General features: G+C 45.2%; 1 protein-coding gene across 1 annotated transcript in view; it reads right to left on the bottom strand.

Moving 5' to 3' along the window:
• The window catches only part of LOC106584113 (sec1 family domain-containing protein 2), a 163,484-nt gene that overhangs the window by 127,780 nt on the left and 11,195 nt on the right, over nt 1-24,509 (bottom strand). The window contains exons 3-4 of the mRNA XM_014168979.2: nt 16,967-17,094; nt 2,684-2,859 (exon numbers count right to left, since the gene is read on the bottom strand). Of these exons, the coding sequence (XP_014024454.2) occupies nt 2,684-2,859; nt 16,967-17,094 (304 nt within the window). The remainder of the gene's footprint in view (nt 1-2,683; nt 2,860-16,966; nt 17,095-24,509) is intronic.

Below are 24,509 nucleotides of genomic sequence, written 5' to 3'. Positions count from 1 at the left end.
GTGTGCTTGGAGTCGTTGTCCTGTTGGAAGGTAAACCATTGCCCCAGTCTGAGGTCCTGAATGCTCTGGAGCAGGTTTTCATCAAGGATCTCTCTGTACTTTGCTCCGTTCATCTTTCCCTCGATCTTTACTAGTCTCCCAATCCCTGCCGCTAAAAAACATCCCCACAGCATGATGCTGCCCCCACCATGCTTCACCATAGGGATGGTGCCAGTTTTCCTCCAGATGTGATGCTTGGCATTCAGGCCAAAGAGTTCAATCTTGGTTTCATCAGACCAGAGAATCTTGTTTCTCATGGTCTGAGAGTCTTTAGGTGCCTTTTGGCAAACTCCAAGCAGGCTGTCATGTGCCTTTTACTGAGGAGTGGCATCCGTCTGGCCACTCTACCTAATAGGCCTAATTGGTGGAATGCTGCAGAGATGGTTGTCCTTCTGGAAGGTTCTCCCATCTACACAGAGGAACTCTGGAGCTCTGTCAGAGTGACCATTGGGTTCTTGGTCACCTCCCTGACCAAGGCCCTTCTCTCCCCCGATTGCTCAGTTTGGTCGGGTGGCCAGCTTTAGGAAGAGTCTTGATGGTTCCAAACTTCTTCCATTTAAGAATGATGGAGGCCACTGTGTTCTTGGGGACCTTCAATGCTGCAGACATTTTTTGGTACTCTTCCCCAAATCTGTGCCTCGACACAATCCTGTCTCGGAGCTCTACGGACAATTCCTTTGACCTCATGGCTTAGTTTTTGCTCTGACAACGGTGGGACCTTATAAAGACAGGTGTGTGCCTTTCCAAATCATGTCCAATCAACTGAATTTACCACAGGTGGACTCTAATCAAGTTGTAGAAACATCTTAAGGATGTTCAGTTAGTGCTAAATACAGCTGCTAGAATCCTGACTAGAACCAAAAAATTTGGTTGGCAGAGATCTTTGTGGGCTATACTCAGCCTTGTCTTAGGACGGTAAGTTGGTGGTTGGAGACATCCCTCTAGTGGTGTGGGGGCTGTGCTTTGGCAAAGTGGGTGGGGTTATATCCTGCCTGTTTGGCCCTGTCCGGGGGTATCATCGGATGGGGCCACAGTGTCTTCTGATCCCTCCTGTCTCAGACTCCAGTATTTATGCTGCAGTAGTTTATGTGTCGGGGGGCTAGGGTCAGTCTGTTACATCTGGAGTATTTCACTTGTCTTATCCGGTGTCCTGTGTGAATTTAAATATGCTCTCTCTAATTCTCTCTTTCTCTATTTCTTTCTCTCGGAGGACCTGAGCCCTAGGACCATGCCTCAGGACTACCTGGCATGATGACTCCTTGCTGTCCCCAGTCCACCTGGCCGTGCTGCTGCTCCAGTTTCAACTGTTCTGCCTGCGGCTATGGAACCCTGACCTGTTCACCGGACGTGCTTGTTGCACCCTCGACAACTACTATGATTATTATTATTTGACCATGCTGGTCATTTATGAACATTTTAACATCTTGACCATGTTCTGTTATAATATCCACCCAGCACAGTCAGAAGAGGACTGGCCACCCCTCACAGCCTGGTTCCTCTCTAGGTTTCTTCTTAGGTTTTTGGCCTTTCTTGGGAGTTTTTCCTAGGGAGTTTTTCCTAGCCACCGTGCTTCTTTCACATGCATTGCTTGCTGTTTGGGGTTTTAGGCTGGGTTTCTGTACAGCACTTTGAGATATCAGCTGATGTACGAAGGGCTATATAAATACATTTGATTTGATTTGATTCAATGGAAACACAATGTACCTGAGCTCAATTTTGAGTCTCCTAGCAAAGGATCTGAAAACTTATATAAATAAGATATGTTTTTTTTTATTTTCAATACATTTGTAAAAATCTCTAAAAACCTGTTTTCGCTTTGTGGGGTATTGTGTGTAGATTGCTGAGGATTTTTTTTTATTTCATCCATTTTAGAATGAGGCTGTAACGTAACAAAATGTGGAAAAACTCAAGGAGTCTGAGTACTTTCCGAAGGCCCTGTATGTCCTCAGTGGGGACTGCGAGTATTTAGCCCACATTGTCATCAGGGGCTCTCCTCGGCAGCTCTGGGTCACTGTGATCCACCCGTGAGAAAAAAGGTGATTAACTCGTCTGGTAGGGTGGCGGTGGTGACCGCGATGTGGCTGGTTTTCAATTTGTAATCCGTGATCGCTAGGAGCCTCTGCCACATACGCCTTATGTATGACCTGCTGAATTCCTCCTCCACTTTGTCCCTATACTTCTGTTTCACCATCTTGAGCAATCTGCGTAGGTCGTATTAGTACTGTTTAACCATACTATTGTCCCCAGTATCTCTCTCTCACAGTTTTCCTACAAGGCTGCTATCGATCCACGGATTTTGATTTGGTTAAGTTTTGAAAGACACTGTCAGCATCACATCATCTATGCATTTTTTTTATGAATACGATGACCGAGTCTACAAATTCATTGATGCCATCTTCAGATGCGACCCGGAACATATTCCAGTCCACATGATCAAAACAGTCTTGGAGCGTGAATTCTGATTGGTCTGACCAATGCTTTACAGAACTGACCACCGGAACTTCCCTCGAGTTTGTGTTTATTGGCAGGGAGAAGCAAGAAGGAGTCATGGTCGGATTTGCCGAAAGGAGGGGCCTTATACCCGTAAAAAGTTAGGCCTAATTGGGTGTGATCGGGATCGGTGTGTATACTGTACATGCGGTACCTGCAGCAGCAGTCTCTCGAAAGCCAGGCAGGTGTCCCAGCGGGGCAGGGTGGGGTGGTGGAGAGTCTGGGCGGTGGCCAGGCCCAGCTGGAGCACCCCACAGTGACTCTCTAGCGCCCCCCAGCTACTTTTAAACAGCTGCACGTAGGAACACAGCTGCTCCGGGGTTACACGGCCTGAAAGGGGGACAACAACATAGACATGAGAAAATTATATGAATTTCCTATTTATACAGTGGTTCCTCCTTTAAAACTTGCGAGCTTATGCCACAGGATTTAGAGGTAATTTGTGGTTTAGTACGGTACCCTGCGTCACCACTTCATTGCTCCAGACCAGCGCAAGAGGGAGATGGACCCAAAAGCCTAATCAGTGCTCTTACTGTGTCTCTAACTGACAATGAATTGGCGACATAAACCTAAAAAGAAACTGAATTGTGCACGACTTCAGTATTACTTACCATTTTATTTTTAATTTCCCCTTTATTTAACCAGGTAGGCCAGTTGAGAACAAGTTCTCATTTACAACTGAGACCTGGCCAAGATAAAGCAAAGCAGTGTGACAAAAACAACACAGAGTTAAACATAAACAAACGTACAGTCAATAACACAATAGAAAAATCTATGTACAGTGTGTGCAAATGTAGAAGAGTAGGGAGGTAAGGCAATAAATAGGCCATAGACGCGAAATAATTAGAATTTGGCATTACACTGGAGTGATAGATGTGCAGATGATGATGTGCAAGTAGAGATACTGGGGTGCAAAAGAGCAAGAGGATAAATAACAATATGGGGATGAGGAAGTTGGGTGTGCTATTTACAGATTGGCTGTATACAGGTACAGTGATTGGTAAGCTGCTCTGACAGCTGATGCTTAAAGTTAGAGAGGGAGATATAAGTCTCCAGCTAAAGCAATTCATTCCAGTCATTGGCAGCAGAGAACTGGAAGGAAAGGCAACCAAATAAGTGTTGGCTTTGGGGATGACCAGTGAAATATACCTGCCGGAGAGCGTGCTACGGGGGTGTTGCTATGGTGACCAGTGAGCTGAGATAAGACAGGGCTTTACCTAGCAAAGACTTATATATGACCTAGAGCCAGTGGGTTTGGCGACGAATATGTAGTGAGGGCCAGCCAACGAGAGCATACAGGTAGCAGTGGTGGGTAGTATATGGGGCTTTGGTGACAAAATGGATGGCACTGTGATAGACTACATCCAGTTTGCTGAGTAGAGTGTTGGAGGCTATTTTGTAAATGACATCGCCGAAGTCAAGGATCGGTAGGATAGTCAGTTTTACAAGGGTATGTTTGGCAGCATAAGTGAACGAGGCTTTGTTGCGAAATTGGAAGCCTATTCTAGATTTTATTTTGGATTGGAGGTGCTTAATGTGAGTCTGGAAGGAGAGATTACAGTCTAACCAGACACCTAGGTATTTGTAGTTGTCCACATCTTCTAAGTCAAAACCGAGTAGTGATGCTAGTCGGGTGGGCGGGTGCGGGCAGCAATCGGTTGAAGAGTATGCATTTAGTTTTACTAGCATTTAAAAGCAGTTGAAGGCCACGGAAGGAGTGTTGTATGGCATTGAAGCTCGTTTGGAGGTTTGTTAACACAGTGTCCAAAGAGGGTCCAGATGTATACAGAATAGTGTCGTCTGCGTAGAGTTGTATCAGAGAATCTCCAGCAGCAAGAGCGACATCATTGATGCATACAGAGAAAAGAGTCGGCCCGAGAATTGAACCCTGTGGCACCCCCATAGAGACTGCCAGAGGTCCGGACAACAGGCCCTCAGATTTGACACACTGAACTCTTTCTGAGAAGTAGTTGGTGAACCAGGAGAGGCAGTCATTTGACAAACCACGGCTATTGAGTCTGCCGATAAGCGGTGATTGACAGAGTCGAAAGCCTTGGCCAGTTCGATGAATATGGCTGCACAGTATTGTCTTTTATCGATGGCGGTTATGATATCATTTAGGACCTTGAGCGTGGCTGAGGTGCACCCATGACCAGCTCGGAAACCAGATTAAATAGTGGAGAAAGTACGGTGGGATTCGAAATGGTCAGCGATCTGTTTGTTGACTTGGCTTTCGAAGATTTTAGAAAGGCAGGGCAGGATGGATATAGGTCTATAACAGTTTGGGTCTAGAGTTTCTCCTCCTTTGAAGAGGGGGATGACCAGAGCAGCTTTCCAATCTTTGGGGATCTCAGACAATACAAAAGAGAGGTTGAACAGGCTAGTAATAGGGGTTGCAACAATTTCAGCAGATCATTTTAGAAAGAGAGGGTCCAGATTGTCTAGCCCAGCTGATTTGTAGGGATCCAGATTTTGCAGCTCTTTCAGAACATCAGCTGTCTGGATTTGGGTGAAGGAGAAGCAGGGGGGCTTGGGCAAGTTGCTGCAGGGGGTGCGGAGCTGTTGGTCGGGGTAGGGGTAGACAGGTGGAAAGCATGGCCAGCCGTAGAAAATTGCTTATTGAAATGATCGATTAGCCTCAGTGTAGTGGGCAGCTGGGAGGAGGTGCTCTTATTCTTTATGGACTTTACAGTATCCCAAAACTTTTCGGAATTAGTGCTACAGGATGCAAATTTCTGTTTGAAAAAGCTAGCCTTAGCTTTCCTAACTGACTGAGTATATTGGTTCCTGACTTCCCTGAAATGTTGTAAATCGCAGGGCTATTCGATGCTAATGCAGAACGCCACAGGATGTTTTTGTGCTGGTCAAGGGCAGTCAAGTCTGGGGTGAACCAAGGGCTATATCTGTTCTTAGTTGAATTTTTTTTGAATGGGCATGCTTATTTAAGATGGAAAGGAAAGCACTTTTAATGGGATGAGGTCAATTTCCTTCCAGGATACCTGGGTCAGGTCGATTAGAAAGGCCTGTTCGCTGAAGGTTTTTAGGGAGCGTTTGACAGTGATGAGGGGTGGTCGTTTGACCGCGGACCCATCACGCACGCAGGCAATGAGGCAGTGATCGCGGAGATCCTGGTTGAAGACAGCAGAGGTGTATTTAGAGGGCAAGTTGATCAGGATGAAATCTAAGAGGGTGCCCATGGTTACGGATTTAGGGTTGTACATGGTAGGTTCCTTAATAATTTGTGTGAGATTGAGGGCATCTAGCTTAGATTGTAGGATGCCCGGAGTGTTAAGCATATCCCAGTTTAGGTCACCTAACAGTAAGAACTCTGAAGATAGATGGGGGGCAATCAACTCACATATGGTGTCCAGGGCACAGCTGGGGGCTGAAGGAGGTCTATAACAAGCGGCAACGGTGAGAGACTTGTTATTGGAGAGGTGGATTTTTAAAAGTAGAAGCTCGAATTGTTGGGGCACAGATCTGGATAGCATGACAGAACTCTGCAGGCTTTCTCTGCAGTAGATTGCAACTCCGCCCCATTTGGCAGTTCTATCTTGTCGGAAGATGTTATTGTTAGGGATGGAAATTTCAAGATTTTTGGTGGCCTTCCTAAGCCATGATTCAGACACGGCTAGGACATCAGGGTTGGTGGAGTGTGCTTAAGCAGTGAATAAAACAAACTTAGGGAGGAGGCTTCTAATGTTAACATGCATGAAACCAAGGCTTTTACGGTTACAGAAGTCAACAAACGAGAGCGCCTGGGGAATGGAAGTGGTGTTGGGGGCTGCAGGGCCTGCATTAACCTCTACATCACCAGAGGAACAAAGGAGGAGTAGGATAAGGGTACAGCTAAAGGCTATAAGAACTGGTCATCTAGTGCGTTCAAAAAACAGAACAGAGAGTAAAATGAGCAGATTTTTGGGCGCGGAAGAATAGATTCAAGGCATAATGTACAGACAACTAAAACTGTTGTTACACTAAGGTTTTTATTATTTTATTTTGTTAGGATTATTTTGCTCTTACTGTAGTACTGTAGGCCACTCCCGACCGGTAACGTTGTACAGTGCCTGAGTGCTGCAACGGTCTAAGACACTGCATAGCAGTGCAAGCTGTGTTGCTACAGATGCTAGTTCAATACCCGTGCCGGCCTCGACTGGGAGACCCATGAGATGACTGTAGGTTTTTGTTTTTTGCGCACAGTGGGATTGCCTTGCAGTTCTCTAGCTGTATCCACTGAAAGCGCGCAAGGTTCAAGGCAAGAGGGCAGGGGGCACGGGATGGGCCGCAGAGCCGCACACAGAAGACCGACCTGGCCCATGGGGAAAGGAGGAGGAGGGGGTGGACCCCCACCCCGCCACACTGGCAACACTTTAAGGGGCATTGCACTAATAATGGCGCTGACTAGGGAAACGTTCCCGCTGTTCTGTTCTTAATTACCAGTCTGCATGTTCAAACTAAAACAATGTAACTAATAACGGTGTCTTTATGCTTTCATGAATAAAATAATGATAAAAATACTCTTTCAAAATGCCAATGTTTATTTAGTTATGGATCATTAACAAATTACTATGGGAATAAATATCACTGAATTACAGAAATATCCTCCAATCCTCTATATGTAATTAATTGCGGAGAGTCACGTCATACTTTTCTATATACTGTAGGTCTACCGTAGGTGGTTGGTTTTGTCTTTGTATTATCTTTTACCAGATCTATTATGTTATATTCTACTACATTCCTTTCACAATTCCAAAAACTTCAAAGTGTTTCCTTTCAAATGGTACCAAGAATATGCATATCCTTGCTTCAGGGCCTGAGCTACAGGAAGTTAGATTTGGGTATGTCATTGTAGGCAAAAATTTGAAAAAAGGGCATATTGAAGTTAGAAGCAATAGCATGGGTTCATGCTGCTCTGGGGACTGGTCTTGATAAATCAATGAGATTTTTTATTTTCACTTATTCTCCATTTGGGTATTGGTTAGACTAGAATTAGGGTGTAGAAATGTTATGCTCTTAGTGTAACCTTTATTTTACTAGGTAAGTCAGTTAAGAAGAAATTCTTATTTACAAGGACAGCCTACTCCTCCCCGTTGGGAACTGAACCCCGGTCTCCTGCGTGCCCTGCCCGTAAGACACGGGGATTCTTTAGCTACTGTAGCACTGTACTCCCGACCGTCACGTTGTACAGCGCCATATTTTCCATTCCATCCTAATTGAAACCCAGAGGGTTTTTCGTTTTTCTTGGAATAGAAACACCATAATATTAATCAAATTAATTAAGCAAGTACCAGTCAAAAGTTTGGACACACCTACTCATTGCAGGGTTTTTCTTTATTTTTACTATTTTCTATATTGTAGAATAATAGTGAAGACATCACAACTATGAAAGAACACATATGGAATCAGTTAAGAACAAATTCTTATTTACAAGGACAGCCTACTCCTTCCTCCCCGTCGGGGAATTGAACCCCCGTCTCCCGCGCGTCCGCATTCTCTAGTACAGCCATTATAGAAGGCTATCAAATGCTTCTCAAAGATGCCCTCTGGTGGTCAAACTAGCACTAAGTAGCATTAAATGGTACCAGTGGTTGGCACTTAAATAATGTGCCATAGAATTCTGCGGCACCATGCAAGCTGCGCCGCAGTACGCTGCAACTTTTAAAGGAGGAACCACTGTATATTCATAGTCCTTAAATTAACCAATTGATCATACAAACGATCAGATGGTATGCAATGGTTCAGTGCATACACACTAGAATACTCATACTAGTCTGCCTGGGGTGGCAGCCTGTTAAGGTAAAGTTAGCTGAACTAATGGATGACAGTCACTTAACAGACCCACCCACCCACTGACAGACAACCCCTTTTCCTAATATCCTGATGGGAACAGCACTGTATGGAAACAGAGATCCAGACTCCACAGGTAGAGGAGAGAAGCTTGGAGGAGATGTGCTGTGTGAATCTCAGCCATAATCATGTATTGGGTATGCTGTATACTCTGTGCAAGTGTGTATCTGTAACTTCAAGTGTTGTTGTTAAAGTGTGAGAGTCTATGTTTGTGTACACCATAGTGTGTGACGGAATGTGTGTCTGTGAGAATGTGAGTGTGTGCGTGCACAACTGATAAGAGTCCTGTAAGGCTGTCTCAGAGTGTGACTAATACATGTGAATCAGAGGTCTCTGATTATTTGCAGAGTGAAGCAGGGTTAGTGCTCACACCAAGACCCTCCCCTCCTCCCCTCCTCTCCACAGAGACACAGGAAGAATGGGGTGGGGGGCAGCCTGGAGGAAGAGGCAAAGGGGGCGGACAGGCGGACAGGGCGACCCCAGGGCTAGCGGCGAGAGGAGAGGGGTACACATGAACTCCTCATAAAGCCCAATTCTTCATGTTGATATTCAGAGCCATGAACAGTTGAGGGAGTATTTCCTGTTGGACTACATGGCCAATGTTTTCTTTAGTGCGGCCAAAAAACATGACTGGAGGAGAAACAGACAGGATGAATGAAAAATGAGACAACTTTCCAGAATGCAAAATATAAATGTATGGAGTCATGTCAAGTACAGATGGAACGACTTGAATTTGTTGATATTACACCAATGAGTCCCACCATAAGATGTAACGTCTAACCCCTTTTAAACATAGCGTGTCTGAGCTACCTACTTCTGGGTACTTCTACATCCGTAGATACCAACCCTTAGTCTGTGTGATTAACAGGGGCTGAGCTAGAGAGGTGTTTGTGAGACAAGGGCGGATCCCGAAGGGGCCCGGGGCCAGGTCTTTTTCTTGACAAAAAATGTCTGAAGTTTGAGCTACACACTATTAAAAGCTATCCATGAAAAGCTGAGACTCTCACGGACATGTAATGTTTTGCTATATGATGCCCACAAGCTACACAAGAGTTGTAAGGGGTTCTTCTACATAGAATATTATAGGAAATCCCAGGACATATTGTAGTAACTATAATACTGTAATGGTTTTGTGTACGGTGGAGAAGATCATCATGGGCTATACTCAGCTTTGTCTCAGGGTACTAAGTTGCTGGTCTGTTGAAATCCCTCTAGTGGTGTGGGGGCGGTGCTTTGGCGAAGTGGGTGGGGTTATATCCTGCCTGGTTGGACTGTCCGGGGGTATAGTCGGACGAGGCCACAGTGTCCCCCAAACCCCCGTCTCAGCCTCCAGTATCTATGCTTCAATAGTCTATGTGCTAGGGCCAGTCTGTTAGATCTGGTGTAATTCTCCTGTCTTATCGGTTGTCCTGTGTGAATTTAAGTATGCTCCCTCTAATTCTCTCTCTCTCTCTCTCTCTCCCTCTCTCCCTCCTCCCCTCCCCTCCCCTCCCCTCCCGGAGGACCTGAGCCCTAGGACCATGACTACCTGGCCTGATGACTCCTGGCTGTCCCCAGTCTACCTGGTCATCCTGTTGCTTCAGTTTCAACTGTTCTGCCTGCGGCTATGGAACCCTGACCTGTTCACCGGACGTGCTACCTTGTCGCGGTACCTTCTGTTTTTGACGCTCTCTCTCCTTCTCTCTCAACCGCACCTGCTGTCACGACCTCTGAATGCTCGGCTATGAAATGTCAACTCACATTTACTCCTGAGGTACTGACCTGTTGCACCCTCTACAACCCTGCTGGTCAACTATGAACATCTTGAAATACAATCTGGCCTTAATGGCCATGTTCTCTTATAATCTCCACCCGGCACAGCCAGAAGAGGACTGGCCACCCCTTATAGCCTGGTTCCTCTCTAGTTTTTTTCCTAAGTTCCTGACTTTCTAGGGAGTTTTTCGTAGCCACAGTGCCGCTACATCTGCATTGCTTGCTGTTTGGGGTTTTAGGCTGAGTTTCTGTACAGCACTTTGTGACATCTGCTGACGCTGGCTTTATAAATAAATGTGATTGATTGATTGATTGATTGATTGATTGATTGATTGATTGATTGAGTGAGTGTAATAAGATCACATAGTGGCTGTCACAATCTCCAAACTCTACACAGTTGTCACTGGCTAGTTGGCTATTCATCAAACAATTTCTGAACTTAATATGAGTTCATATTTATCAGGTTTTTGCTTTGAGGAACCTTACTTTTTTTATTGATGATTGTCAATAAAACTCATGAATGCAACTGTTTATATCAAATTGTTTTGTGTTCTACTTGTAGCCCTGGTTGTCCTAAAAAGAAAATGGCCTCACACTCCACTGTGTGAATGGCAGCGTTAACCTAACAAAGGACTCCTATTCCCAGAAAGCATCTCAGTCTGGTGCTGAGTAAAGTTGACAGCGCTAAAGACGGTTGAAACTCAGCCTGCTGGGTAATGTGGTCTCCTCACCTTCCTAAATCAACCTACGTTCTGTGCTCTCTGTGTGGCACCAACGAGCAGAATGGAAGATATGTGTACAAAAGCGAATCAGGTTACCTTTCCAACATTAAAACATAATTGAGGAATGGACCCCTGTCCAGGAATATCCAGACAGTGAAAAGCCCTATTGTGAACAGCCCCGAACCGTGGCAGTAAAAAAAAGCCTGGCAGTATACTCAAACATCATTTAGCCTGATGTGCCAACCATAACTCAGCCCAGAAGCGGGGAGGAGAACCACAGCCAGGGCCAAACATAATTAAGCCCTAGAATAGGCCTGGGAGTGCAAGATACTGAGGGACAACCATAATCTAAGCCAGGGGTAGAGATACAGTGTGAGACGAAGTACAAGCCAGTGAAAAAAAAGAACGAATGAGAGAGGCACACAATGTGTTTCAGGATCAACCATGAGTCAACCCCTGAACAATGCTACGAGGCCAAGGGCCAAACATTATTAACCCTGAAACTGAACCAGGAGGGTGACTTGCATTTTTGGTGGAGTGTGTGGGTGACTCAGGGGCTTAGAAGTTCTGGCTGTTTGAGCATGAAGCTTTCCAGTGGTTTGCCTCACTCACAGTCCAGGCTCGTAAGTCACGGTGCTGCCTGGAGCAGAGGAAGGAGCAAGGGCTTTTATTTATGGTCATATCACTGGGCCTGCTCTCAGACTGTACAGTAGAGTACAGCACACACACACACACACATTCCATTCAGTCACATCGCTGCACCTGTGTGTGTGTGTGTGTGTGTGTGTGTGTGTGTGTGTGTGTGTGTGTGTGTGTGTGTGTGTGTGTGTGTGTGCGCATAAATGAGTGAAGCAGCAAGAGAGAGATTGTGTAGCTGCATACAGCATGTCTTATGTTCAGAATTGGACAGAATATATGTGCAGCCTAGTCCTTTTTCTCCTGTTAATAATGTGTGAGATGTGTGTGTTGCCATTCTTCTGATCCTGTTGGTTGGGGTAGCAGGAAATAGCTGTTTGAGGCATTGGTTTGGCTGCAAATGTGTGAGTGTGTGTACGTGTACAATCGAGTATCTGCCATAGTCAACTATTTCTGCAAAGTGAAAAATTCCACAATACACTGGGGGAATTAGGCCATATGCTACAGAGCCAGCACAGGTCCTGTCAACACTTTTCTCTTCTACTGCAACACACACACACACACACACACACACACACACACACACACACAAAATAACTCAGAGTTAAAACACCCAAAAACAACACTCAACACCCTCAGACTGACACATGAACACACGACGTATGCCATGTTAATATGATATCTGAGTAAGAGTTACTAACAAAATCAAAATGGGGACCCCCTGGAGGTCGGGGCCCCTGGGCAGGTACCCAGCATGCCCGGTCGGTAATACTGCATTTCTATACTATTTAAAAACTCTCAAATGCTACGGTGCCTTCAAAAAGTATTCATACCCCTTGACTCTTGCACATTTTGTTGTGTTAGAGCTAAATATATATATATATATATATACTGCTCAAAAAAATTAAGGGAACACTTAAACAACACATCCTAGATCTGAATGAAAGAAATAATCTTATTAAATACTTTTTTCTTTACATAGTTGAATGTGCTGACAACAAAATCACACAAAAATAAATCAATGGAAATCCAATTTATCAACCCATGGAGGTCTGGATTTGGAGTCACACTCAAAATTAAAGTGGAAAACCACACTACAGGCTGATCCAACTTTGATGTAATGTCCTTAAAACAAATCAAAATGAGGCTCAGTAGTGTGTGTGGCCTCCACGTGCCTGTATGACCTCCCTACAACGCCTGGGCATGCTCCTGATGAGGTGGCGGATGGTCTCCTGAGGGATCTCCTCCCAGACCTGGACTAAAGCATCCGCCAACTCCTGGACAGTCTGTGGTGCAACGTGACGTTGGTGGATGGAGCGAGACATGGTCCCAGATGTGCTCAATTGGATTCAGGTCTGGGGAACGGGCGGGCCAGTCCATAGCATCAATGCCTTCCTCCATAGCATCAATGCCACATGAGGTCTAGCATTGTCTTGCATTAGGAGGAACCCAGGGCCAACCGCACCAGCATATGGTCTCACAAGGGGTCTGAGGATCTCATCTCGGTACCTAATGGCAGTCAGGCTACCTCTGGCGAGCACATGGAGGGCTGTGCGGCCCCCCAAAGAAATGTCACCCCACACCATGACTGACCCACCGCCAAACCGGTCATGCTGGAGGATGTTGCAGGCAGCAGAACGTTCTCCACGGCGTCTCCAGACTCTGTCACGTCTGTCACATATGCTCAGTGTGAACCGGCTTTCATCTGTGAAGAGCACAGGGCGCCAGTGGCGAATTTGCCAATCTTGGTGTTCTCTGGCAAATGCCAAACGTCCTGCACGGTGTTAAACTATCTAACGTCCTGCACAGCCATTAAACTAACTCTTTTAAAGTCACCATGGTGAAATCCCTGATTGGTTTCAATCCTTTCCTTTGTAGTGACTGGGTGTATTGTTGCACCATCCAAAGTGTAAATAATAACTTCACCATGCTCAAAGGAATATTCAATGTCTTTTTTTTTCTTCTTTTTTTTTAACACATCTACCAATAGGTGTCCTTCTTTGTGAGGCATTGGAAAATATCCCTGGTCTTTGTGGTTGAAAATTACTACTGGACTGAGGGACCTTACAGATAATTGTTTATGTGGGGTACAGTAAGGTAGTCATTCAGAAATCATGTTAAACACTTATGAGTCCATGAAACTTATGTGAATTGTTAAGCACATTTTTACTCCTGAACTTATTTAGGCTTGCCATAACAAAGGGGGTGAATACTTATTGACTGAAGAAATTTCAGCGTTACATTTTTGATTAATTTGTAAACATTTAGAAAAACATAATTCCCCTTTGACATTATGGGGTATTGTGTTCAGGCAGTGACAAAATTATTTTTTTAAATTCAGGCTGTAACAAAACAAAACGTCAAAAAAGTCAAGGGGTGTGAATACTTTCTGAAGACACTGCATTAGGAGAACAGCAAAAACAAGCAAAAATGACCCCAGCCATTATCACATTGGTTGCTGTAGCTTCATTCAGCTCAGTTGATTTTAAATAACAGCAGTCCGGAGCGAGGTCTTCATATGTAGCCACGGCCCTGGCGAGCGTCTGGATGGATACTACTACAGTATGTGTGAGTGAGCAGTCAGTGTGAAATCTGCCTAACTTACAGCTCTGTTTCCTCCCTTGTCATGTGACCACACAGGCATTAGACCAGGGCTCGAATGTGGCGTCCCACAGTGCTGGCGGGCATGATGGGAACAGTGTGGGGGCAGGACGGACACTGTGAGGGGTAGGAGGGGAGTGAAGGTTTGGTCCTCTGCCAGGGAGGTATAAAGATCCAGTTTGTCAAGGCTTTGGCACTTCCCTCTTGCCTGGACACAGGCTAAGTCAACAGGCTGTCAGAGGGGAGCAACAGCTTACTGCTATACCAACATATATCTCTCTCTCTCTCTCTCTCTCTCTCTCTCCCCCCCCCATATAAATCTCTCTTTCTCCCTCTTTACTACCCTCTCCCTCTGAGGTGTTTTTCAAAATAAACCCATAAGAGAGCAAGCCACCCAGGATTAGAAGGATACGACGGTGCTGCTCTCAGACACAGATGTGTGAAAGGAAACCACCATGGCGGCAGCATACTGCATGTGTGTGTGTGTGTGTGTGTGTGTGTGTGGGACCCCCCTGTCACATATTCCAACCTGCTTGTTAAGTGAGCCTGCTTACCTCTGTGATTACAGCAGCAGCGGGACCACAGAGCCCCTCTATTACTGCTGCACACAGACCTGCCACATGCCAATATACATTCTGTATCAGCCCAGTGCGTGCGTGCGTGTTTGTGTACATAGCATACTACATATAATTCATGCATGCACCTACACTATAGTTCAAAAGTTTGGGGTCACTCAGAAATGTCCTTGTTTTTGAAAAAAAAAAGGCAATTTCTTTAATCAAATTGATCCGAAATACAGTGAAGACATTGTGAATGTTGTAAATGAATATTGTAGCTGGAAACGGCAGATTTTTTATGGAATATCTACATAGGCGTACAGAAGCCCAATATCAGCAACCATCAGTCCTGTGTTTCAATGGCACGTTGTGTTAGCCAATTCAAGTTTATCATTTTAAAAGGCTAATTGATCATTAGAAAACCCTTTTGCAATTATGTTAGCACAGCTGAAAACTGTGGTTCTGATTAAAAAAGAAGTAAAACTGGCCTTCTTTAGACTAGTTGAGTATCTGGAGCATCAGCATTTGTGGATTTGATTACAGGCTCATAATGGCCAGAAACAAATAACTTTCTCCTGAAACTCGTCAGTCTATTCTTGTTCTGAGAAAGGAAGGCTATTCCGTGAGAGAAATTGCCAAGAAACTGAAGATCTCGTACAACGCTGAATACTACTCCCTTCACAGAACAGCGCAAAATGGCTCGAACTAAAATAGAAAGAGGAGTGGGAGGCCCCAGTGCACAACTGAGCAAGAGGACAAGTACATTAGAGTGTCTAGTTTGAGAAACAGAAGCCTCACAAGTCCTCAACTGGCAGCTTCATTAAATAGTACCCGCAAAACACCAGTCTCAACATCAACAGTGAAGAGGCAACTCCTGGATGCTCCGACTCCGAGTTGCAAAGAAAAAGCCATATCTCAGACTGGCCAATAAAAATAAAAGATTAAGATGGGCAAAAGAACACAGATACTGGACAGAGAAAGATTGGAAAAAAGTGTTATAGACAGATTAATTTAAGTTTGAGATGTTCGGATCAGAAAGAAGAACATTCGTGAGACGCAGAAAAAATGAAAAGATGCTGGAGGAGTGCTTGACGCCATCTGTCAAGCATGGTGGAGGCAATGTGATGGTCTGGGGGTACTTTGGTGGTGGTAAAGTGGGAGATTTGTACAAGGTAAAAGGGATCTTGAAGAAGGAAGGTTATCACTCCATTTTGCAACACCATGCCATACCCTGTGGACGGCGCTTAATTGGAGCCAGTTTCCTCCTACAACAGGACAATGACCTAAAGCACAGCTCCAAACTATGCAAGAACTATTTAGGGAAGAAGCAGTCAGCTGGTATTCGGTCTATAATGGAGTGGCCAGCACAGTCACCAGATCTCAACCCTATTGAGCTGTTGTGGGAGCAGCTTGACCGTATGGTACGTAAGAAGTGCCCATCAAGCCAATCCAACTTGTGGAAGCATGGGGTGAAATCTCTTCAGATTACCTCAACAAATTAACAACTAGAATGTCAAAGGTCTGCAAGGCTGTAATTGCTACAAATTGAGGATTTTTGGACGAAAGCAAAGTTTGAAGGACACAATTATTATTTAAAAAAAAAAAAATATATTTATAACCTTGTCAACATCTTGACTATATTTTCTATTCCTTTTGCAACTCATTTCATGTATGTTTTCATGGAAAACAAGGACATTTCTAAGTGACCCCAAACTTTTGAACAGTACTGTATATCAATCAAATTGGAGTTTGAGTGTACAGTATGTGTGTGTTATGAGTACATCTAGTAGTACATCTAGTATTTTTACCGTCCGCTTCGACCCCTTTGCGTCATTAACAAACAACAAAGGTATTCAAGAGCTGTGTGTGTGTGTGTGTGTGTGTGTCAGAAAGCCAACATGTGGTTCAGATTCCCTCTGTGGCCACATGGGCAAATAAACACAGACGCAGTGACCACAGCTCTCTGTAGGTGGCGCTGTGTCTCTTTGTTAAAACAGCAGGACACTGCCCTCTCCACCCCCCTCTCTCTCTATCACTCATTCTCTCTATCAACATATTGTCATTTTTCCCTCAATGCCATGCCTTCCAAATTCTGAGTTTGACAATATATTATAATAACGTAATTATGTGTTTACTCACAGCAATCATTTCCCCTCTGTTATGAATTATTCAGCCCTAGATCAGACAGTGTCTGTGCATTCTGTGGGATTGTGATTTGGGAGAGAGAGTAAGAGAATATACGTGTATTTAGAGAGTGCCAACAGTGAGTGTGGTCAGTGTACGTCTGTGTATAATGGTTGATGTGTCCTGGCCCTTTCTTACCCAGACTCATCTTGATTGGCAGGTTCTCCTTGCTGGCGGCCTCCACCAGCTGTCTACGAACCTCCATCACAGCCTCCTTCTGCTTACTGGCCAGCATGGTTTCCCATAGCAATCTGGCCGTGGACAACCTAAGAGGTAGAGAGGGCAGACACACATCAGGAAGGTCACCCAGCTTCTACTCGAAAAATACTCTCAACATGTCTATTGCCACACAGAGGTTAACACAAATACTGGTAAACAGACACACGCAGACATGTAGACATATGTACTACCTGCATTTACCCTTTTTCACACACACACACACACACACACACACACACACACACACACACACACACACACACACACACACACACACACACACACACACACACACACACACACACACACACACACACACACACACACGACTTAGTACTGGTACTCCCTGTATATAGCCAAGTTATTTTTACTTGTTATTGTTATTCACTGTGTAATTATTCCTCCTGTCACTATTTACGTTTATTTAATTGTGAATCTTTAACTCTGCATTTTGGGAAAGTGACCCTTAAGTAAGCATTTCACCAGTTGTTTAAGAAGCATGTGACAAATACAATTTGATTTGAAAGATCGCTCACTCTCTTGTGTACACACACACACACACACACACACACACACACACACACACACACACACACACACACACACACACACACACACACACACACACACACACACACACACACACACACACACAATGAATATGACCGAGTGCTCGTCCTGTAGGTTGGGGATCCTGGCAGTGGAAGCTGCTGAGGGCAGGACGGCTCATAAAAATGGCTGGAATGGAGTCAATGGAGTGGTATCAACCACATGGAAACCGTTCCAGCCATTATTACGAGCTGTCCTCCCCTCAGCAGCCTCCACTGGATGCTGGGTACTAAGGGGGCGTTCACTCCCCTGTTGCACCACTCACAGGAAAAAACACAAATTAGCGGGAACGTCAGGAAATTTCCCAACATCCCTAAACTCTGCCGATGTGTTAACATTCCCCGGAGCAGTCTTTCCCAACATCCCCAGAACCTCTCAAAACCACAACCTGGACCGAGGGGCCATCTGCTGCTCCACCATAACCTTTCCCTCTATTTCCACCAGGTCAAGAAGAACAACTGTTATCATCTGCCATAAGCAGTAACATGAGCTTCAAGCGTTTCCCCGGAAAAATCCAAAAGGGTGTCGCGAGCGCATCTCATTATCATGACCCACAGCGAGGTCGACACTGTGTCTCATACAGGGGCTCTGCAACGGAACCAACGTCATATATCACCTCTCTATTTCTCCCTCTCGCCGTCTTTAAGAGACGTGTCAGTGTTTTGATGGTTCTATAAAAAGGCCACCAAACGCCGTGGCAGAGCCTCTGCACAGTTCTGTTGGGTTTGTCCCCAGCGTGTCTGTGACCTTCAGTCGGGCGTGTGCATACTTCTGATGAGCATGTGAACACCAGAGAGGGAGGAGTTCGGGGACCAACTCAGGACTAAAGACAGGAAACAACAATGTTAGAAAGGTTAGATCCTTTATACGCTGAAAGAAGGATGAAGGAGAGAGGAAGAGAGAGAAAGAAAAAAAAAAAAGAAAAGGGGGGGGTTTTTCGCTGACACTGATCCCAAATATTAAAATCTACTCTGTTTTTCTTTTTCGTTTCTTTTTTCTCACTCCTTTTCCTCTCGCTCTGGTTCTCTCTCTCGCTCTCTGTCTAACTGCTGCCATGTGTTTAATATCAGATGGAATCGGTTCCAGAGCCTGGGCCTGGACTGGACTGGGGCTGGATGGGGAGAAAGAGGGGCTCACATTGGGCCGCACGCCATCTTCACACAGAAAATGAGACACAAAGACAAGAGAACAGAGCTCGACTGAACCAGAGACACTGCTCCTCCACAAAGAGAACAGCTATAATAGAATATTAGAAGTCACACAGCCAGATAAACGTTTGGTTTACTTCACTGTCACTATGATGAATGTGGGTGGGAAGAATTTTAAAAACGCTTTCTGAAAAGCATGACCGAGAAATTGGTGTCATTTATCGAGTATTTTCCTCAGGAAGACACACATCATGGGCTTAGCTGTGTTCTGAGGCGGAGGGGCTGTAATGATTAAGCGTGTCGTAAGCGGACACATAGTTAGCGTGGTTAAAATGCCAGGGCTGTGACCTGGCCATATGTGTGTATACACGCTTGTGTGTGGGTCCTAATGTGTACTGTTTGTGTAAGTGTGTGAGACAGAGAGACAGAAAGAGAGAGAGACAGAGAGACAGAAAGAGAGAGAGACAGAGAGAGAGAGAGAGAGAGAGACAGAGAGAGAGAGACAGAGAGAGCGCATAAGCCTGTATTTCCTTGTGGGTTCCAGGAAGACGAGAGTTCTTATAAAGGGGTAGAAAGAGGGGGGGTTGAGGAGGTATGGTTGTAATTTGCCCCCCCCCCCCCTCTGCCCCTCTCCCCTGGTGTTTTCCCTAGGCCGTTTGGTCAGATGGGGGGCGGGGGTGAGCTTTTTACTGGCAGGGTGTGAGACAAGGCTCCATAACCAGCCGGTCTTGTTGAGTAACTGCTCTACTATGGACAGGGTGCTGGGGGCCATGGAGTGCGTGCGTCTGACCTCCTGCGCGCCTGTGTGTGTGTGTGTGTGTGTGTGTGTGTGTGTGTGGGCGAACTCCAGTGTGGCTCTCTGCTAGAAGTGGCGATTCGAAACCTTAAGGGGGCACTCTTGCCCCTCCTGTAGACTGTGTACCCCTGCTGACTTGCCCAGTCAGTCTGACTGGATAAACAATGCGTGGGTGTGTCTCCAAACTAAATTCCACCAGATGTGTAATGACTGTTACGCCATTAAGAGATAGGCATGAGTTAATGTATCCACACACAAACAATGCACGCAACACACACACACACACACACACACACACAGACAATTTACTATTCAATTCAATTCAAGGGGCTTTATTAGCATGGGAAACACATGTTAACATTGCCAAAGCAAGTGAAGTAGATAATGTACAAAAGTGAAATAAACAACAAAAATGAACAGTAAACATTACACTCACAGAAGTTCCAAAAGAATAAAGACATTACAAATGTCATATTATGTATACATACAGTGTTGTAACGATGTGCAAACGGTTAAGTACAAAAGGGAAAAGAAATAAACATAAATATGGGTTGTATTTACAATGGTGTTTGTTCTCCACTGGCTGACCTTTTCTTGTGGCAACAGTTAATAGTTAATAGGTCTGAGGGTGAAGGAGTGGTTCCAGGAAGCTTGTGACGCAGCAGTAAAGAATGGGTCGGACCATTTGGGTCCAAGTCTAGTAGTCACACATTCAGACAAATAAACCCACTTAATATAAACCAGGTACATGTATGCTTTTGAAGTTGTTCAGAAATGAGGTAGATTTCCAACAGTTTCCACGGCCTGTTTGTAGAATAACTTTAGTCCTAATCAAAGTCGCTATCAAATGGAATGGAACCCAAAACCAGATTCTGGCTCCACCAAGCACACATACAAACACAGTACAGAAATCTAGCAATAAATCCATTGACAGGAGGGCACAGCCTCTTAGCAGGACAGGATCTCCTTTTAAAAACGGGTAGTGAGTGGAGGATAAATGATCCACTTGACCAGAGAGACTACTCAAAGAGTCAGGCAACAGCTCTGCATCCCCAGTTAGCCAAGTACATCAAATACAGAATGAAATACAAATCAGGACATGCCTCAAAGAGAAGCAGAGCAGCTGATGAGGAAGTGATCAGGGTAGCATTGGTTAATCTAATCATTGACAGCCTTTGCTATTGGAAGTTGTATTAGATACTGTTGTCAGTCACACAGCCAGTGGATGCGGTTAGTAGCCAAAAGATGAGCAACAAAGCTAAGAAACTCATTTGCTCGCTAAGAGCCAGCCACAGACCTTGACCATTCCACAGCGAGTGGAGTGTGTCTTTCTGTGTGAGTGTGCGTTACTGGGGAAGTGTTACAGAGAGAGAAGAACGCTTGTGGATTTCCTGTCAACACACCAGAATACCACAGGACATCAGGCCTCTCTCTGGTCTGGTTTCTCTGTCCTGGCAGGAGAGACCACAAACTGGATTCATGAACAGAACCAGAGGAGAGAGAGAGACAGGGAAGAGAGAGGGCAACGCAGAAGAGGAACGGTTCAAATGGATATTAAAAGGGGGATGATGAGACAAGGAAAAGGGAGGAAGATGGAGACGTCAATAAGAGGAATGTAAGTAGAGTGAATCTGCTTATCTCGCTCTCTCTCTCCTCATGTGTCATGTTAGCTTACTCCACTTCAAATGCTGGCTGGCAGCAGGGGCTCTTTGAAGGACTAGCACCAGGGAGGAAGGAGAGAGGGAGGAGACTTCTAGAGAGAGATGAAGAGAGTAGTCTTTTGAAATATACTTTCATAACAAATCAACCCGGAGATTTAATCTAACAATCACAGCGCAGATGCAGAATTATCTACCCATCAGTGTTTTATCAGTCAAAACTATTTTTTAGGAGCCTCTATAAACTCAAATCATTGACGACAATATTTTGTATTTTTCAGAGATACGTCTTTTATAACCGGTCTTATCATTTCAGTCTTCAAAAGAAAATTGTTGGCTTAGAAGGGCTGGGAAGAAAACAGAACAGTCCGAGCAGCTGATAAATAACTCTGTTCTGGTAAGAGGAATCTACTGGAAGAATGACAAGAGACTCAAGGCTTCACAATGGGATGTCCTAATCGTCTTCTACAGTGGTAGCAGAGGAGAAAAAGTGAGGAGGAAGAAATGGAAAAAAAAATGGATGGAGAGCTCACAGCTGTATCACGATACAAGCTGGGACAGGTGTTTCCCTCCAAATTCCTTATCAGATTCAGGACATGATAGTGCTGTTTTCTGAGGGGGCACTTCCTCTTCCTGTGACATATGAGAGAACCAACCCTCCACCTCCTTCTGCTCGGCCCCAACTCTGTTCTATTTCTGACCACTACCGCCTCTCACTACACTGGCCACTTGTTACAGGATTGGCCTCTGCCAGCTCTATATCACTGGGAGAAGGCGATACTCCGCGTCTCTCATTCTTAAGATAGGAAAAGAAGGGCAGGTAAGATTGGGAGTCCAATAGGGCGCACAATTGGACCAGCGTTGTCCGGGTTAGGGTTTGGCCGGGGTAGGCCGTCATTGCAAATAAGAATTTGTTCTTAACTGACTTGCCTAGTTAAATAAAGGTTAAATAAAAAAAACATGTCTGGGTCCTCCAACACACGTGGTAGGAGAGACACGCCGATCATCAACTCCAACACTAAGGACACCTATGAGACTCTCATCTGTAGTCGTGTTATGTTGCATGCTAATCGTGCCAGGCATCATTATTAGCCAGCCCCAAACTGGATTAGTGTGCTCCCTATAGCTGGCCCTGACCCAGCTCTATGAGTTTTAGGGAATCAGATGTGGAGCAGGGTTAAAATCAGGCCTGTAGGGACAACAGGAAGACCCCCTCCAGAGACTCTTTCTTACTACAATCCAGTGGTCAACATTGCTTCGGCTTCTCCTCCTCATATAGCTTGCTGCTCAAATAAATCCACAACTCATACAAGAATAATAACACACCCTTAGGAAAATAAGCCTTGCCGGGTGTGTGTGATGGAGCTGAACAATATAGTTTTGACAGGCTCAGAAGTAGCAAAGCTGTCACTATAGGAAACCCAGATGATGGGTGTGGCCAGATGATGGGTGTAGCCTTTTAACTCACAGTGGGGTAAGCTACACAGGCCACACCCATGTCTCTCCATTCATTATCATTTGTTCTTCCTCTCTGCACACTTTCCTATCCCTGTTCTTACTTACTTTCTTCCCATGTCTTTCACATGCAGCTGCCACAGAAATAATTGTGTGTTTTCTTTCTTTTCACTCTCTTCTTTCCCAGCCCGTACAGAAATAGGTGTGTTTTCCCTCTTTCCTGTTGGCAGGCAGAGTCTGGTCTGCTGGTCTAGAGATGAGGAGGTGGCAGAATCATTGTGTTTTCTCACGGCAGGGTGCGGTTGGGTCCTTTTTTTTCTGAGGTTTGTCTCAAGGCTCGGCAGCACTTGGACCAGAACCAGAACATCTTGGCCACCCGCACAGACCTCTCCCTCTACCCGCCTATCTGCCCACCACAAGACCAGGGTCCAGGGTACCAAGTTAGTGGTTGGTGGTTTCAGTCTGAGACAGGGGAAATATAGCTCCCTGGGCCAAGAAGGTTCATATGTCCCATAGAGGATCAAAGAGCACCAACCTGAATACCAGCCAAGAACAGCGCATTACACAGGGTGGCCTGGAGAGTACCTGACCTCTCACACAAATGCACACACAGTGGCACATGCACACACACACACACACACACACACACACGAAATCTCACCAGCACACACACTGTGTGTGTGTGTGTGTGTGTGTCATCATCACACACTCTCAGGTCATTCCACCTCAAAAAGCACAAGAAAGAGTTTTGGGCTTGTAGGAAAAATCTTCAAGAAAATGTTGTGATCCATTTAATAAACACAAAAGACCAGCAAAATGGATAAAAGGGTGTGAAAATAGCAGGAACAACGGCATCTAGTGTTCAAAACCTGGTACTTTCACACTAATTGATTGTGAAAATGCAAGCGACTTCAATGGCTAATTTCTCTGAACATGGGGGGAAAAAACTATCACCAGATTTACAGGGAATACATTACATAGGATGAAGAAGCAATACTCCAAGCCGAAGCTCCATACTACTTGTCAGACATAGAACTCAGGCTAGGGTTAGGGTTGAGATTTCATGTCAGACTCTCCCAATTGTAGTACTGCCTGGAGGTGTCACACTGCATTGTTCGTTCACACTGCTCGTTCACGCTGCTCATTGGTAAGCAAATGCTCCTGCTACCTGCCTCTCCCTAACTTGTTGACCAGTGTTTTGGCTCACTGCCCTGCAATTTATTGCTTGTTTCTACAGCACCAACTTGCAAGTTGGTAAACTCCCGCATGTATAGTGTATCTGCAGCCAGGATCCATACAGTGAGCTTGTCCTCCGCTTTCTCTGTTTTTCGTACTGATGTGTGATTCGGGTGTGTGTTTCTTGTGTGGGCTGTATTTACGAACTCACTGTAGCTCATAGCCCACTAGTAAATTCCTGTCAAGAAGAGAGACACGGACGCCCAGCTAGCCTAGCTAGCCTGTAGTTTCAAATGGAAGTAGCTAACAAATGTTTTCAACGCTGCATGAGCTGTGTTTATTTTGCTCTATTCTGGGAAGATTTGGACTGTCCGGACTTTCAATGTAGCAACTGTTGGCTTGCAGAGGACTACAGGGGAAAAGTTGCTGCTCTTAGCAAACAAGTATAGAACTTACATACGCTACTAGGGAATCCACGCCTGCCTACTTTCTCTTTCTCTTCTACTCCAATAGCTGGATGCCGCTGTCCCGTCTTTCCACAGTCGACTGGCCGGTGCTCTGCAGGGATCCCTCCCTGAAGGGGTCCCCATTCCCTGGAGAATGGAGTTAGCAGGATGCTT

The sequence above is a fragment of the Salmo salar genome, chromosome ssa23, assembly GCF_905237065.1.
Source record: "Salmo salar chromosome ssa23, Ssal_v3.1, whole genome shotgun sequence".
NCBI lineage: Eukaryota > Metazoa > Chordata > Actinopteri > Salmoniformes > Salmonidae > Salmo > Salmo salar.
Note: the sequence above shows the minus strand (reverse complement) of the source record. Positions and strands in the feature narration are given on the sequence as shown.